We start from the raw sequence: 18019 nt of genomic DNA on the forward strand, positions 1-18019 counted from the left end.
TTCTTATGCACAACAGAGTCTGAGAACCACTGGGCTAGAAAAGGAAGGAACAACAGGGGTGCTGTCTGGACACTCCAACTATTGTTTCTTTACGATAACTCCCAGCCCACGGAAAAGTGGAGAATTCTAAAGAATCCTGCTTGCCTGCAGGATTTACTCCATTCTCCTTTCAGATCAAGCCTCTATACTCTTCAGACATATTAATATATCTGGTCTGTAACTTAAGGATTAAACTAGATAATGTACATGAAAGCACCTTGTTCTCGACCAAGTGATATGATAGATTTAAATTGAAGTGTTGCTGGTCATTGTTCTTTGGAAAGTTGTAAAGCAGAGTTTGGCCAGCTGCTTCCTGTCTTTCTAGGTTGGGACTTCCCACTGTCCAGCAGTGACTTAACATGTTTTTGCAAATTGACTGCATCTGTGGACCGCAGGCAGGAGTGGTAAGGTTTTCACTTCTAAGGTCAGCCCTACACTTGGCAGATAAGATGTGACTCAGGGGAATATTCTGCACACCCTTGGGATCTGGAGGTCTTCTCTCAGCCTTCTAGAGTTCAGATTGGTGTGTGATGAAATTGGATAGCCCACCTACCTAGACTTGCCATGGTGAAGTTGTGAATCTATGTTTTTAAATGTCTTTATTGTGTATTTTGGGGGAATATGTGCAAATATGTATTTGTAGAGAGCTCCCCAGGTGGTTCTTACGTAACAAGCATAACTTTGGGAAGTAGGATGTTTTGCCACAAGAATGTATGAACATTTCTCACCCTACTTCAGCTTAAATTATTTAGGAAATGACTACTGTATTTTTCATGTAGGTTGGAAAGGATATGATTTCAGTTATTAAGTGAGCCAACCATTTATTAGGTGAATCGGCCATAAGATTAGCCTTTTAGTAGATATAAAATTAGTACACTTTTAAGTTTACATACTTTTAAAATGGAATACCAACCAAGGTGTTTTACTTGCTTGGGGTGCTGGAGCCCTTGATTCCCACTCCTAGGTATCTTCTGAAATGACCACCAGAGGTTTTGTTTGCTGGTTTGTTTTTAAAAACTTGGGTTATGGATTGGGCTTTTATTTTCACTTTGGAAGATAACTTGGTATTTCTTATCATTTAGTATAAGTTCAGAATTTCACTTAAAATTCAGTTTGAAATCAGTACATTTCATCTCTGATTTACTAAGATGAGGAGCCTTTTCAACATTAAGTTTCCTGTACCCCAACAAATCTGTCTTCACTTGTCCTCGCTTTTTTTAAAAATTTTAATTTACTCTTCATTGTATTTTTTTCCATTACCAATTAGTCCCCTTATACCACCCCCGACCCCCCCGCAATCACCACATTGTTGTCCAGGTCCATGAGTCCTTTTTCCTCACTTTCTGATTCATAAATTATTTTCTTTACTTGTGTATACTTGGTCCCACCCATTCCAGCGTTTCTCAGATTGTGCCTCCTCAGTTATGCTCCTTTTCTGTATCTTTCGTCTCTTTCTGTCTTTTTCCCAGCTTACACACAAAATCTGTTTCCTTACACTAAAATAACAGCCCTTCTCTCCACCTTGCTGTGCTTCAGTCTACCATAGTATTTTATACCTCTGTTTCTCTATTCTGGCCAATGTTCTTGAAAGGTTAACTGTATTTGCTGCCTCTACATCTTGACCTTTTGCAATTCGGCTTCTACACTCACCGCTTTATTGGAACTCCACTTTAAAGGAGTCACTAGTAACTTCTCATTTTCCACATCTAGCAATCTTTTCTGAGCTCTCATCGAGCTCTGACCTTTTGCAGTATTTGAGGATGCTGATCACACTCTGCGTGTTGACATCTCTTCCGCTGACCTATACGATTCTTCAGGCTCAGTTGTCCAACCTCTGTAACTGCCTGTCTCTTTTTATTTCTCTGCTGACTCATCCTCTGCTTTTGCTATGTAAACGTATTTATTAACATATTCTTCTGCCTTTGTGGTCCCTCCCATTTCTGTGCATTCCTTCTTGCTGTATTTCAGCTCTAGGAGTTAGGGTAAAACTAACGTTGTGTGGCACACAACTAGGGGATTCTTGGTATGAACCCAGAGAAAACATACTTGATATGCTAGAGGAAGGGAGACCTGATGATGTAGTTAGGAAAATGGTACCCAAATATCAAATCTGAAAGGTAAGGATGAAAAATGGGAAAGTAAGCAGTAACATTGGTAGTATGTATGATGGGAAATAAGATAGACAGATGGATCAAGAGCATGAATATGTATCTTCTCCAGATCACTTAGTACTGAGGGCCTAATGCCTGTTACCTGGAGCATGATCTCTTTAAGGAATTGCCCTGGGGTTTTCTCTTCAACATGATTTCTCTGGGAGTGAACCTCAGCTCTGCATCTGAAGCCCCATTAGATTCTCCTGTGAACCAGAACTTTATTTCCATCTTCCTCTTGGATGGTTTCACCTGCATATCTAACTGATACCCCAGATTTAACCTATTACAAATTAAATTTATTGTCTTTATTTTGAAACCAACTCCTTTTCCGGTGAGTCTCTTAATATAGCACTGTTCTATCATTCTGGATCAAAAATTCAAAGGTATCTTTGATTCTCCTTTTAGCCCACACCCAGGAATTTAAAAAGTATTGTCAGAACTATCTCCTTGATGTCTTGTAACCGGGCCCTACCTTTTGCTTCAACTGCTGATTTATGGGCTGACTATTGCTTGACACTCCAGAGATGGCCCCCTGTTGAGTATCCCTTTACTCCAGTTCTATTCATTACTGCCAAAATAATGTTTCCAAAAGTGAACTGTGAGTTTAGAAGACACTTTAAACTTATCACAACATTCCTAGCCAGAGATAATTGCTTCCCCCTCAGTGTTTCTGTAGCACTTAATGCTTTCTACCATTGTGTATTTATATGTGATTATTATATATATTATATATTACATATATGTTTTTATACACGAATTCTAAATCCCTGTAGATTGTAAGGTTCTCATGGGGCAGGAACTGTATCATATTTATCTGCTATCATCATATATTCCTAGTATTGACATGCAACAAATATTTATTGAATGAAATTAAACAGCTAGCTGGGTTGGAAGGAATCTGATCCCAATTAATAGTAGGTGATCTATGAAAGTCATTTTAATTTAACATTAATTTCATTTTTTGTGCATTTGTTTTATTCTGAAAAGCTTTATTATTAAGCCTTGCTGATGGCATAAATGGAACAGTTAACTGGAAGACCAAACAGGCCAACAATTTTATTATCAGCAGAAAAATGGCTGCTGGGAAGAAACATGGTGAGTTTAGGTTGTGAATCTGAATCCCTTTTGGGGCGTCAACTAAATGTCTGCTTCCAGTGTTCCTTTTTCTTTTTTAGTCACATGTGGATATTTTTTTAAATCAGTCTGATAAAACTACATTTTGTTTTTCTAATCTTCTAAAACTTCTGATTCTCTATGTTCTTAATCCATTTTTTCCCGTGTTTTTCCTTTTTTATTTTAACTAAAAATAATTTTATGTTTTTAACCTATTGTTGCCCTTATCCAGTCACTGGCTTACTACTTATAAAAATTGTCCCAGTGTGGTTATTGTAACAGTTTACTTACAACATTGAAAAACAGTAAGATGTACATTTAACATAAATCTTTTTAAAACAGTGTTTCTATAACCTTAGAAAAATTGTTATAAAATATTTTGTCTAATTGTGGATGATTTTTTGAATGACTTTTGTGCAAAACCATATTGATATGTTTTGCTGTTAAATAATTAGATGGCACTTATTTTGTATTGGAAAGATGAACTGACCCTTGAATGATTGATTTTTCCTTCTAAATTCTTCTTTCATATGTATAAATGTATCCATTAGCAATATGCTGGGACCTTTGAAATACTGCATTTCATCAGGGAGAAGACGACTTACTTAATAACCAAAATAGTATTTTCAAATATCAATTATTATCACAGGATTCAGTTAATATTGTGTTTTTTTGTTTATTTGCCCTTATTATCCCTCTAACACCTCACTCCTCACCACTACCAACACACACACACACACACACACACACACACACACACACATACACAGTTTCAACTGTATGTAGTCATGAACTTCATAACTTTGGGGTAACTAAAGTATCTATAAAAATAACAATTTTAAAATATTTTTAAAAGAATACTAATTTGTGAGCCAAAATGGCTTTATTGTCAAATAAAACCTACTGGGTACCTAGTAGGAGTGATGCCTGACTTATCTTATTTTCTTCATATATCCCTAAAGTTGGAGTCACTGACTTTCTTCCAGCTAGCACCAAATCATTCCTCAGCTGGAATCCTCTATCCCCAGAACTGTTTTATAGTAAGACAAAAGTTTCCAAAGTCTCTTCTACTCTGCTTCTTTGAAACAAAGCCACAAGTTCCAGTGCTGATATCAATAAGAAAATACAGAGTTTTACAGTAGTCACTCCCTGTGAACAGATAACAAAAATTTTGCTTTAAAAAGCACCAGATGCACTGTTCCAGGACCTAGGCCCATCATCCCTCAGTCCACTCTCTACACTTGCCTTAGATATCCTCATGGGAGTCTCCCTGATTTCTTGAAGGAAATCACCCCTGACTACCCTTATCTAGCTGGTTCCTTAATCAAGCTGAAGGTCTTCAAGGTCTTTGGCACATCCACTCTTTCTCGTCATGGTCCTCAGGTGGCTCTCAATGTTGCAATCTGCAGTGTTGCTTCTGCTCTGTCATCTCCCAAAGATGTGGGACCCACCCTGGTTCTGGTGTCTGACTCGAGATCTCCAAAGACTCTTCCTCTGGACTTGACATCATTTTGCCCTAAATTGCAGTTATCATTTGCTTTTTCTTCAGTTTCTTCACTTTCACTTGGATCCCTAGAACTTCTGTCCTTTTTAAGTATGTCTCAGAATTTCCTATTTGATTTGCCAAAAAAGTACTCTCCAACCAGCTATTAAACACAGTCGACTCATCTAATATGGTGCTGTTCTTAGAGAAATTCACTATTCCAAGACCCTTCCTATTTCAAACCTCATGCTGCCACTGGACTTCAAACTGATTTTCTCCTTGGGATCTGAGTGTTAATTGTAGTTTTTAAAATAGAGATGATCACTACATCTTGAACCTACTGAAGTAACTAGTTCAGGTTACAGCATTCTATTATTTCCTTATTTTCTCTTGAACTCATTCTTTAGCTTCCTCTCCGTTTCTGGACTTCTCATTCAATTCTATCACTGTGTTTCTGTATTATCGAAATATCTTATATAGAGAGTAATGAGTTTCATCATTGGTGTGAACAGAATTATTTCTAGTAGCTTACTGTATACAGTATTCCTTCACTTATCGTGGGTATCACATTCTAGACACCCCCTCGATAGGTGAAAATCTGTGAAGTAGGAACCTTACATTTATTTTAGTATTTATATATATTTTAAGGCTTTATAAATGCTTCCCACACACTTATAAACCGTTCCCAGTCCCTTAATAACCTTTCCCACTCCCTTATTAACCTTTTCCACACTTTTATAAACACTAATGTTCTTAAACATATTCTACACTCTTAAACTACATAACTTTAACAACATACATATACAGTACTGCAAAATCCCACGATATATTGAAAATCTGCGATAAATAATTAAATATAATATTTTCTAAAATCCCGCTATACAGTGAGACCGTGATAAGTGAACTGCAATATAGAGAGGGACAACTGTATAGCAAGGGCATTTTACCCAAGGTATTTTTTTTTCCATTGCTTTTTAGAGAGGGGAAGGGGAGAAGAGAGAGTGAGGGAGGATGGGTAGGAGGAGGAAAGGGAGAAAGTTATCTAGGCTTCCTACCTCCACTGTTGGTTCCCTGTAGGTTTTTCTTTATTTCACTTAGCGTAGCCTTCATTTCTTACTTTATGTTGTTGCCATACTCAATGAGTTCTTCGAGCATCCTGATCACCAGTGTTTTGAACTCTTCATCTGATAGGTTGGTTATCTGTTTCGTTTAGTTCTTTTTCTGGGTTTTTTTTTCTCTTCTTTCATTTGGATGATATCTCTTTGTCTCCTCAATTTGGCAGCCTCCCTGTTTTTGTTTCTGTGTATTAGGTTGAGCTGCTTTGACTCCCTGTTTTAGTAGCATATCTATTGTAGAAAAGGTGCCTGTAAATTGTGTGAGGTGGAGCCTTAGGTAATTACCAGAGTGAGGCAACCCACTTCACTGTTTTGTGGCTCTGTTGGGGAGGGGCGGCTCAGAGAGGGAACAATGCCACTGCCTGGCTTCTGGAGATTTGCCTAGCGCTGGCCCCATTTCCAGTCACGTCACCCACTTCCTGTATGCAACTGGCACCCTTCTAGCTGTTGCTGTGGTGAATCCCAGAGTGGGGGGGGTTTGTGTATGTTCTAAGTTCACATGGGCCCTTTAAGCTAAGTCTCTTGAAAATTTGGCAGTTTCTTCCTCCATCCCAACCCGTACTGGTTTTTACAGCCAGAAGTTATGGGGATTTATCTTCCTGGTGCTTGAACTCTGGGCTGTGCAGTCTGGCCTGGGGCTGGGATTGCTTACTCCCAACATGTCGCTCCTGATTTTTATCCTCCATATGTGAATGTGGTTTTGTCTTTTGTGCTGCTGCCGCTTCTTTGTGCAGCACACCACGTCTCAGTGCCTCTCCACCCCTCTCCACAGCTCCGTCCCTCCCACGCGTCTGGATGAATGTGGCTTCTTGAAATCCTTGCTTGTTGGACTTCCATACAGCTCGATTTTCTGGTGGTTCTGGGTGTTATTTGTTTTGAGATCTACCTGTAAATCTTTCTATGGTTGCATGAGGAGGCAAAGTGTGTTGACCCTATGCCTCCACCTTGACTGGAAGTCCAACTTTATTTTTAAATAATGACCCAATTCTTAATTTTAGCAGTGGGGTGGTGCTTTATCTGAAATAAGATTTTGAGGAATTTAAAAGTCTCAAACCAACACTTTTGGCACCATTGTACCTCAATACATATGAAGTGGTTGAAAAAATCAGAAAGAACACTCTAAATATGGATTCCCTTTTCTTTTTTCTGTGGTGGGGATAGAGGAACTTAATTTAACCCTGGAATAATTTAAATAAAAAGGAATAAGCCTTTGCATTACTCATTTACATACTTAAACATCTTCAAATTCTTCTTAGTTACTTAGGGCAACTTATATTCTAAAATGGGTTAGCCTTATGTTTACTGATAAACTTCCATTGCTTTTTTTCCCCCTAAGAGACAAAGAGAAAGTCAAAATGATCGTGAGCTGATTTCCTAATTATTTTCAACTTAAATGTTAAAGTTTAATTGGACATTTCATGGGAATGAAGTAATATGTACTCCAAATAATTTGGTAGAATTCTCTATTGCCATCTTAAGAGAGGCTCCTCCTTAGCTTACTGACACAGTCAAGGGTCTGCATGACTTGAAGACAGAAATCTCTCTCTAGATGTCTTTTATTCCCTCTTTTGTTGAAGAGGAGCAGGAAGTACCCTTAGGTCCTAAAATGTATTCTTCTTTGCCTCTGAAAAGTGGCAAAATCAGAAGGAAGGATCACCATTTTCTAGGACTTCAAAAGACCATCTACAGAGCGACTCTGGCTGTGAAGGCTAGGAGGTCTCCTAAACTTCAAGTTTTTTCTTTCTTTAAACAAAAGAAACTTCAGAGTTGTTTCTTGAAAGTGTTATTGTCACCTCACCTTTTCCAGTAGTGCAGTGTAATTGTGATAACTTCATGAAATAATAGAATAGACGTGGATTATTTGGTTAAAATTTGATTCATGGTTGGTGTAATAATATAATGTGCAGCAATCAAATGTATTACCTTATGTTTTCCAATGAAGTACTTATTACCTGGGTTCAAGTCCTGGCTCTTCCACTTACTAGTCTTATGGCCTTGAATCTGTCCGTCTCTGGGTTCAATTTGGTTATCTATAAAATGAAGGACTGAACTCTCCACGAGAGGAAATCCATGCCAACTCCAATTGGTGGTATCTGTCAAGAATTCTGAATTAAGTAGATTGTTATGGCCATATCACAATAGGAAGTAACACTATGATCTGTCTCTTAATTGAGAAAGAAATTTAGCATTGCCAGGCAGAATGACATCTAAAGCCTTTTTCAACTGCAGTGTCTCATGAGATTAAGTTTATTGATCACCAATTCATGTGGTTTGCAACCACTTTCCAACTGACATTTCAGAAAAAAAAAAAAACAGCAAAAACAAACACATTATAATTACATGAAAAATCAAGAAATTTAACTCCAATTTAGAAAAATGGTTTTGGTGAGTGGCTTCAGTTGGGGAAGAGGGCGATATCATGAAGAAACCCTCGACTTTTTGTAGAAAAAGACCTAAATAGTGGTTTCTCTGCCGCCTCATGTCAAGAAAAGTGGCCATATCTCTTAAGAATGAAATGTAAAAAGGCAGTTTAATGCCTTCCCTGTGATGAATTCTGTAGCTGAGGCATGGGCTATTTTTGACTAAAATAAAAACAAAAGCTGATCCCCTCTCTTCAGGGGAATGAATGGCCTGCAGCAGTTGGATGTTGAGTAAACTCAGGTGAAGAGCAGACTGCTAAGAAAAGCTTTTGTTTCAAAACCAAGATTTTTGAAGCTGTATTGATAAAACACAAGGTAAATCTTAGGGGAAAAAAGCAATACATTGATTGTGTACCTAGCTGGTTATTGATGTCTCTCAAAGTATTTTTCCACGGCAATTATTTAATTTAGTAATTAAATTTCAGTTTAACTATAGAAATAACACATTAAAAATACATTAGGAAGGAAACCATGAATATATCAGCCTTTGAAAAACCCTGAAAGAGTTTTCTTGGTGCAGAGATAGCAAATGGGATTCATTTCATAATCAATTCTAGTGAATTGGTAGCAGCTTCTTGGAATGTATACAGGCACTCTGAGACTCATAAAGAGCTTTTCACTGTTAAAACTATAAAATATAAGACCAGCCTTATTTTTCCTGTCAGTAGTTACAGTTTTTAATATCAGGAGTGATCGTATAGTTAAATAAGTTTAGCAACAATATTTTGGGTATAACTTTCTTTTAAAATGATATTCCAAATCTTAACTTTGGGATGGGGCTGGTGACTCTTCTGTAAATAGGATTTTGAGGAATGGGGATGTCTGGTCGCTTAGGCAAAAGTTTATTTTACACGCTGTACCAGGTAAGTGGCTATTCAGTATTATCTTTATATCTTAAACATATTTAAGAATCTTCTTCAGTATTCTTATCTAAATTTTTTTCCCAGATAATACTTACTATTAAGGTAATACTATGAACAGTTGGGATATATCCACTGTATTATTTAAGTAATTTGCATTCATAAAGCATCCTTGTCATGCTCCCCAATGACTAGCTTACATCTTCAAACTAAACACAAGAGACAAATCTAAAAAATTGAAATGCTTTTGAAAACAGACCTTAATTTCTTACTAATACATTCTTATTAATTATAACATGTTATATTCTTAGGCTGATTTAACTATTGCTAAAGGTAATAGATCACTTAATCAATAGATCTTTGTTTAAATTATACATTATATTTCCCATCCATCAAATATATAAGGAATTATTTTGTACAACATGTTAAATTCATTCATTTTGATTTGACAGTTCATATTTGTGGAATAGATGGATTGAATTAAGACTCTCTAGGGTATACTTATTTATTTCTAAATGCATTTCATGCATGGAGTTTACATTGCCATTTCCACAAGTAATGCCTAGATCCCAATTGTAGTAAGATCATCTATTCAGAAGTATACTGTGTCAACTAAGAACCAAGGTATATGCCACAAGAGGGTGTTTGGGTAGTCAAAATAGATGCTGCAAATGTAGGCTCCCGTTTCTCACATCTAGCAGAGCGTGCATGAAGGCAGTCCAGATTTGTTCCTACGTGAACACACAAGCCCACCTCATTTAGTAGTCTGCCTTCTAAACCTGCTACAGATTAATAGCTGCAAATTAGAAGGGCTAGAGAAGCTGATATAGGAGACATACTGATGGCAATCAGAAATGACAGCTGATAACTTGTCCTCAGATGAGAAAAGAGAAAATCTATATAACACACAGCCTTAAAAAGCATTTGCTAACTGGGAACCACTACTAGCACTGGTGTTATCAGTAAATGACAAAGCAACCGAACAATCCGAAAGGGTGTCACTCTGTAATAGAACAGAGTACAATAATTGATATGCCAAATGATGATCTTCTCCCATCATGAAAAAGGATTGACTGCTGAGTACTTTGGAAAACTCAGCCCTCTGACATGTTTCTTTCCTGGGGCTCTTGGTAACTAAGATTTTACAGTATTCTTTTAAACCATAAAAATTAGTAATTAATTATATAAATGGACCCTTTGAAGTGATTAATTTGATGATCATGTATCTATGAGAAAGCTATACACATAATGGGTACCTAATAAATGTCACCTGGACATGAATATGAAATTATGACTTCTCTAAGGTTTCAGAGGAGGGATGGCTTTAAGATTTAAATTTAAGTGGGACTTGTTGGGTCTTACACTCAGCAGCTAGTTTATCTTTATAGCCATGTACTTATTCTTGGTGATATAGAAAAAGGTAAGTGCTCGCTGGACTTTTTTTAAAGAAGAAACTTTGTACCTGCCTGTGTGCCATTAAAAATAATCATTGTAATAATTGTTGTTATGTGCTATAGATTCATTGGCAGTGAACTACCACAGTCCTTTCAAAATTTAATCTTTACTAAATACATCCAAATTTGCTTTTGTTCTTAGTAATTGTAAATAAGCAGACCCTCATATTTTCATTGCGGTGTTGATCTTATAAGGAGAAAATGTCAAATGCACTAATAAAAGAAAACAGGATGCTGTTTAGCTAGGATGAGGCCCCACTTTATTGTTGTTGCCATCATCGTCTGTTCCATGGTTCTTGGCTCTCTGCTGTAACATAATATCTATTGTTGATATAATCTGACGTTTCTGTATCTTATGACAAATATAGCGCAGTTTTATGAAAAGATTTTGCTAGCATGGTAACAAGGGACACTGGAACTATGCCTAGAGAGGGTGAAATAATTACCCTGGCCATGCCCAAATACCCTTTTGCTCTTCTCAACTCAGATACGTAATTTTTCGTTTAAAAAAATCTGTTTATTTATGACTGTGGCTTCAGTTTTTAATCTTGGCAAATCTAGCTACCCTCCCTGTTTGAAGATGAGGTTTTTGAGCCTCTGTGATTTGAACTTCTGGTTTAATTGATTTCCCCATTAATGGTGATGGATTTGCACAGATTTAGCCACAGAGTGGTTTCCAGTTTGATTTGTATCCAGAGGCATGTGTTTGCAGAGGTAATGGATTTGCAGCTGGAGACTCTTGCAAAGCCATGTGACACACAGACTACAGATCCTGTGACCTCAGCTTGATTAGCATGGCACTGTACACGTGTATATTTCAGAGATTATTAGATTTTAATACTGTGGATTCTTTGAGTATTTAGGTTTGATTTTCAAGACTTGCTTTTAAGGAAAGCAACACTTCAGGCTTGCTGTTTGTGAGTAATACCGAGACATAGGAGAGAGCAACGTGTTAATAACAGCCTCCGTGGGTGTTGGTGCAGATCCCATCAGCGTTATTTATATAGCTCATGCTTAGAAGAAGAGCCTATAACTTCGCATTCTCTGTGTCACTTGTTGTTTTCAAAAGGAAGTGAGATGTAACTACTCCCCAAATAGCCCCTGTTACAGAGCTGTCTGTTTTACAAGGCAACAAACCAAAAGGGGTAAGGGAAAGGTGGCGGTGCTCATAATTTAAACTGTGCTACAGAAAGGAAGTATTACTTTCACAAACAAAACACAATGGCTTAGTCATTTTCCATTTATGAGTGATGAATGTGTCATATATCTGTATCATGTTGTTCTCCAAGTAAATGGCATACTATATACGTAAAGTGAAGTGGACTTCACTGTGGAGTTGCCAGGGTAACTGACCAGCAAGCAGGTCAGCAGATTGCAGAAAGGCACCGGAGTGCACGTGAATAAAGAAATGCACATACCATCTTAAAACCCAGGAGGGCCATGATAGATTGTGGTTTGGCTCTGTAGATCGTAGAAATGTTTTTTGTGAAAGCAGAAACCGAGATAGATGTTCTTTACTAGCCCTTGAAGTAAGGTGTTAGGCAGTAGCAGATACCCTTTCATGGTTTCACTTCAGGATCTGCCAAGGGCTATATGGAAAACAGAATCATTTCAATAATATTTATTTATTTGTTTTTAGAGAGAGAGAGAAAGAGAGAGAGAAACATTGATTTTGTTGTTCCATTTATTTATGTATTCATTGCTTGATTCTTGTATGTGCCCTAACTGGGGATCTAACTCAACCTTGGCATATACAGATGATGCTCTAACCAACTGAGCTACTAGGACAGGGTTTCAGTGTTATTTAATAAAAGAACAACCTTTCTTTTTGCTTACAAGCAAGCTCTTACCACATTCTGGCAGCCAAAACTAAGGGAAAGTGTTAGTAATTAATCATGTAAATGAAGGAGGGTAACATAGAAACTGCTACACGCGTATGAGAATTTATTACAAAATTGAAGTTTAAATTGAATATTGTGTATATTTAGTCCATAAACACGAGACCTGTGTTTACCTCTACAGTGCTTTGTAGTGGAATAAATTCATCCATTCACTAGGTGTTGGTGAAGCCATTCAAATATGCCAGATACCTTTTAGGTGCTAAGAAAATAATGATGGTAAGTAAAATTCAGTGCTGAACTTCAAGGTGTTTTTAATCTCGAAAAGGAATAAATTAGATAAACTCCGAAGAGATTCCTTTAGATTTTTCAAAACATTCCTGTGCTTTGGATGTAGGATTGCGATCTAGGTGTAAACTCTTTTTTACATATAGAATGAAATAAGTGCTCAGCAGGCGTTCACAGCTCTCCATAATTTCCCTCTTCTTCCCAGTTTTCCCCCTACCTTAAATATACCCCCAAATCTAACATCATTAGTTCCATTTCCTTCCTTGAAAGAATCCCACCATAGCCCACAATTGTATCATGCACGTTTATTCAGTGTGGAAATCCCCAAATTCCCTATTTCTGAGTTTCAGAATCTTGCTCACTTTAAAAACCATATAGAATTCTGCATTAAAAAAATTTTTTTTTTAATTATTTATTTTTAGAGATAGGGAAGGAAAGGAGAAAGAGAGAAACATTGATGTGAGAGAGAAACATTGATCAGTTGCCTGTCACATGCACCCCTACCAGGGACCAAACCTGGAACCCAGGCATGTGACCTGACCAGGAACTGAACTGGCGGCCTTTCGCTTTGTGGGACTTTGCCCAGCTAACTGAGCCACACCAGTCAGGGCTTGAATTCTGCTTTTCACATAAATCTTTTTCAGATGTTTCTAGCCTCCATTGCTCCTCGCCATCTTCCCAGGTATAGTCAAAGCAGTTTATTCCTGTGCGATCATGCTGATGTAGGTGGGCATTGGTCTCCCAGACCACATGGTGAACTCATGGAAGGCTGGGACTGGGTCTCCTCCACCCCAGCATTCTCCACAGCACCTTGCGTTCCAGGGGTGTTGTGAAATTCAGCTGGTGAAAAATATCAAATTCTCATCTTCACGGTTTTTCTATGACACACACCAATTTTTGGAATGGGACCATGTCCACCGGTGAGTAAATTGTTCTAGGGTAGAAGTTGGGTACTCTAAACACCATGGGAATACTACTTATGAATACTCACACAAAACAAGTCAGAAAAGAACGAGTCTCCCTACACAGCCAGTTTAAACCTAACTTGCAGCTTCCTTCCCTCCATGACACAGCCTTTGAAGTTATGTGTGTAGTAGTAAAGCTGTGTCCTGAAGCTACAAGCCAAATATTTTAGTTTAGTTTTACATTCTTGGCAGCCATCCACAGAACTGCAGGGACAAGTTTTCACCGATAAAGAAACATTTTGTGGGAGTTCCTCTTTTATGCTGAAAAATTTATTGCCAGTGATCTTGCTATCCAGGGCTTTTCATTAGTTGTGAGCCTGAAGTGAGCACATTGGGGTTCTTAAGGTTAATTACTACATTTACAAATCCATCAGTGATGAAGAGAAATAACTGGCCTGATAGGGTTTATCTGTTTTAAAAATGCAGCCACTAGCCAGTCAGGAAGATAGAAAACCAAAAGATTGTAGAGGTGACACAGGCGATGGCAGCAATATGCTGGCGGAGAGACTGGTAGCAGAGGAAAAACAATAGGTGGGATATGAATCAAACCAATTTGGCCATGTCAGGGTACGCCCATCATATATCTTGCATAACCAGTAAATCACGAACTCTGTCCCGTTTCACTTAAAGCAATTACTGGCACTGAATTTTATCATGTAATTGTTATTGCTTTAGGATGTAGAATTAGATTGCACGAATTATTAAATGTCAAGATCAGGTAAAATGGAATAAATCATTTCTAGGAGAGTTATGAGAAATAACATAGAAAAAGTATCATTGCATTTTTAGAAGCATATATGAAAGTCACGTAACATATATTGAATGTATACCCTGAAGTGCTTTGTTTAGTGAACACTTAATACAGTGTAAATTCTGACCACTTAAAAATTACTCTTTATACTTTGCTTTGAAAAAGAAAAACAATAAACTGCAGCAATTATGTAGTTGGTCAGTTCTTATTACATATTTTGTTGATAATAATTTCAATAAAAAGAAATTACCAAAAAGATTATTAATGTCTTCATTATTTAATAACAATTTACAATATTAAAATGTGCATAATTTTGCTCACATAATATTTTTAAAGTGTCTAAACATGCCAAGTTTAAAGAGTTGTCTGATGCTTCGTCTTAAAATCACTTCTCTTTAAAACAAAGTCCTTAACAATATCTTGCATGCTGCTTCAGTTTCCCCAGAAATTTCTATATCATGAAACCGTTCATTACAATGTAAATGAATTATCAAAAGCAGATCTCATTATTTGTCTTTCATCCTTCCTCTTCGTTTTCAGTGTACACCATCTTCTCAAAGGTGTACTCGGATCGGGATGTATACCCATCTGCTGGTGTCCTCTTTGTTCATGTTTTGGAAAGAGAGTCTTTTAAGGGAGAATTTCCACCTTACCCAAAACCTGGTATGTCCTGAGTGGGAAAAAAGAGTGGCCAATTTACTAATTTTTTTCTTTTTGTTCAGTGTGCATAATCTTGATGATATATGATAAAATACTGTCAACATTATTTGAATTGGTCTGGGTGCGTGATAAATTGGTTGTTGTAGGATATTTCCCATTTTAAGATTAGAAATTTAATTACAGAAGGAAATAATTCATTTTTGAATTTTAAAGAAAGCATGTTTTTGCTTTATCAGTCTTGAGTTTTGTGCTTCTGACAAAACTATATTTGCATAGAAATATAGTTGTACAATTACAACTTTTCATATTAAAACTTTGAATCTTACATAGTACATTGATTTTTGTAAAACTGTACATGTGTTGTAGAAGAGAGTGAAATCTGGTATTTAGAAAGTTTTCAAAAAGCTTTTTATAATATGAAATAATTTTGAATAACTTCCTAACAATATAATGAAGATTAATTTCTTTCCTTAAAGTAATACCAATTACAAAGTCTTGTTTAATTTACCAGTGGTTTAAATGGTTATGTTGGATTATCACAAATGCTATGAAATTAATGAAGAGGTAGAAAGACTAGCAAGATAAAGGAGATTAAATCATTATAATTCTTTTTTTAATAACAAAAATGAATTTTATGAAAATTACAGCATTAGAATTAATGTAAACATTTTTTTATATTATCTGATGCTGTAAAGCATACCTGAACACACTCATAAAATATAGTTAAACATGTTCTCAACAGCATTCTAGAATAAAAGCTAGTCTTTTCATCAATTATTTAAAAAATATTTTCCTATGTGGCATTCTATGTTTGCAAAACTATTTAGCTAAACCTTTTGAGCAGCTCTAATATATGAGAAAAAATCATGTAGTTAAGAGCATAGTCTCTGGAGTAAGCCAAGATTAAATTCTAGTTTTACCAACTTACTATGACCATAAAGACGTGACTTAACATGGAAAATTATATATTTCATCAATAAAGTTAGAGTCAATGATAGTAGTGCTTTTTTAGGTACATTTAATGATCAGACGAAATAGTGCCTATAGAGTCTAGGCACACTAACAAGGCCAGGAATGTGCTAATAAGTGATACTATTATTATTATCATTAATAAATGTCATTATTACAGTTCTTTTGGATTTGTAACCTCTTTCTCAACTCACCTTCCATTGTTTTATAATCATGATAATTTTATAATTTTGAAATGTTCCTTAAGATTAGTTTGATAATGTCCAGATTTTCATGAAAGAAAAGCTTCTCAAGAGAATGAACACATCAGCATGATTAGGTTTTTCTAAAAGGTAGTCGTTTCATTGCCAGAAGTTTCCGACACCTACGGAACAGAAAAAAAGAAAAAGGAAAGAAAATTTCCTCTGAAGTTGTATGAATCTGTTTTCTTTGTTACATTAGATTTTAGACAAACTAAAAAACCAAAAGGATTTTTTTCTTTATATGACGCCCAAATCTTAATTCCCATATGGATATGGGGGTTGTGTGTGTGTGTGTGTGTGTGTGTGTGTGTTTTAGTTTGCTACAAAGGTAAGAAAGAGATTTTAGAAATATTTTTATTCAAACTACCAAAGCAATATGTGTGAAAATAACTAACGTATCTTAATTCTGTATTTCTTATCTAGGTGAGATTAGTAATGATCCCATAACATTTAACACAAATTTAATGGGTTATCCAGACCGACCTGGATGGCTTCGATATATCCAAAGGACACCATATAGTGATGGAGTCCTATATGGGTCTCCAACAGCTGAAAATGTGGGGAAACCAACAATCATTGAGGTAATTTCTTAGAAAGAACAAAATTGTATTTACTTTTTTGTAATTTGAGTTTCAAATGTTGAAATTAAAATTACATGGCAGTGGTTTTCAGTATTTAATATGTGGAAATACACTAGATAACATTTGGAAATGTACCGTTCCTTTCTGTTCGTTTACACTTTTTTTAAAAATTAAATTTATTAGGATGACATTGGTTAATGAGATTATATAGTTTTCAAGTGTACATCTCTATGATACATGATCTGTATATTGCATTGTGTGCCCACCACCCAAAGTCATATCATCTTCCATCACAGCATATTTGGCCCCCTTTACCCTTAACTATACCCCCAACCCTCTTCCCTCTGGTAACCACCACACTGTTGTCTGTGTCTATGACTCAGTGTTATATCCCACTTATGAGTGAAGTCATATGGTTCTTAGCTTTTTCTGACTGATTGACTTCACTTAGCACAGTATTCTCAATGTCCATGCATGTTGTTGCAAATGGCAGTATTTCATTTTTTTCTTATGGCTGAGTGGCATTCCATAGTATATCTGTACCATATTTTCTTTATCCAATCCTCTGTTGAAGGAAAGTTTGATTGTTTCCATGTCTTGGCCACTGTGAATAATGTGGCATTGAACATAGGGTGCATTTTTTTTTTTTGAATAAATGTTTTCAATTTTTTTGGGTAGATACCCAGAAGAGGGATTGCTTGATCATATGGTAACTCTATTCTTAATTTTTAAAAAATTATCACCTGAGGGTGTGTTTATCGATTTGAGAGAGAGAGAGAGAGAGAGAGAGGGAGAGAAGCATTGATGTGAGAGAGAAACATCGATTGGTTGCCTCCCATATGGGCCCCGACTGGGGATCGAGCCTGCAGCTTAGGTATGTGCCCTGACAGGAATCAAACCTGCAACCTTTTGGTGCATGAGACAATGCTCCAACCAACTGAGCCACCTGGCCAGGGCCTATTCTTAATTTTTTGAGGAACTGTCATACTGTTTCCCATAGTGGCTATACCAGTTTGCATTCCCCCCAGCAGTGAATGAGGGTTTCTTTTTCTCCATAAACTCTCCAACACTTGTCACTGCTTGTCTTG

General features: G+C 36.5%; 1 protein-coding gene across 8 annotated transcripts in view; it reads left to right on the forward strand.

Annotated features, from left to right (window-relative positions):
- Positions 1-18019, forward strand: part of SGCE (sarcoglycan epsilon) — a 65099-nt gene that overhangs the window by 12715 nt on the left and 34365 nt on the right. For 6 of the 8 annotated variants that reach the window (XM_090287839.1, XM_090287842.1, XM_090287845.1 and 3 more), the window contains exons 2-4: positions 3180-3287; positions 15020-15142; positions 16774-16931. In XM_090287839.1, the coding sequence (XP_090143965.1) occupies positions 3180-3287; positions 15020-15142; positions 16774-16931 (389 nt within the window). The remainder of the gene's footprint in view (positions 1-3179; positions 3288-15019; positions 15143-16773; positions 16932-18019) is intronic. The other 2 variants (XM_090287841.1, XM_090287843.1) reach the window with 1 other exon arrangement.

This window comes from Furipterus horrens, unplaced genomic scaffold (genome assembly GCF_987537825.1).
Source record: "Furipterus horrens unplaced genomic scaffold, mFurHor1.1.pri manual_scaffold_9, whole genome shotgun sequence".
Taxonomy (NCBI): Eukaryota; Metazoa; Chordata; class Mammalia; order Chiroptera; family Furipteridae; genus Furipterus; species Furipterus horrens.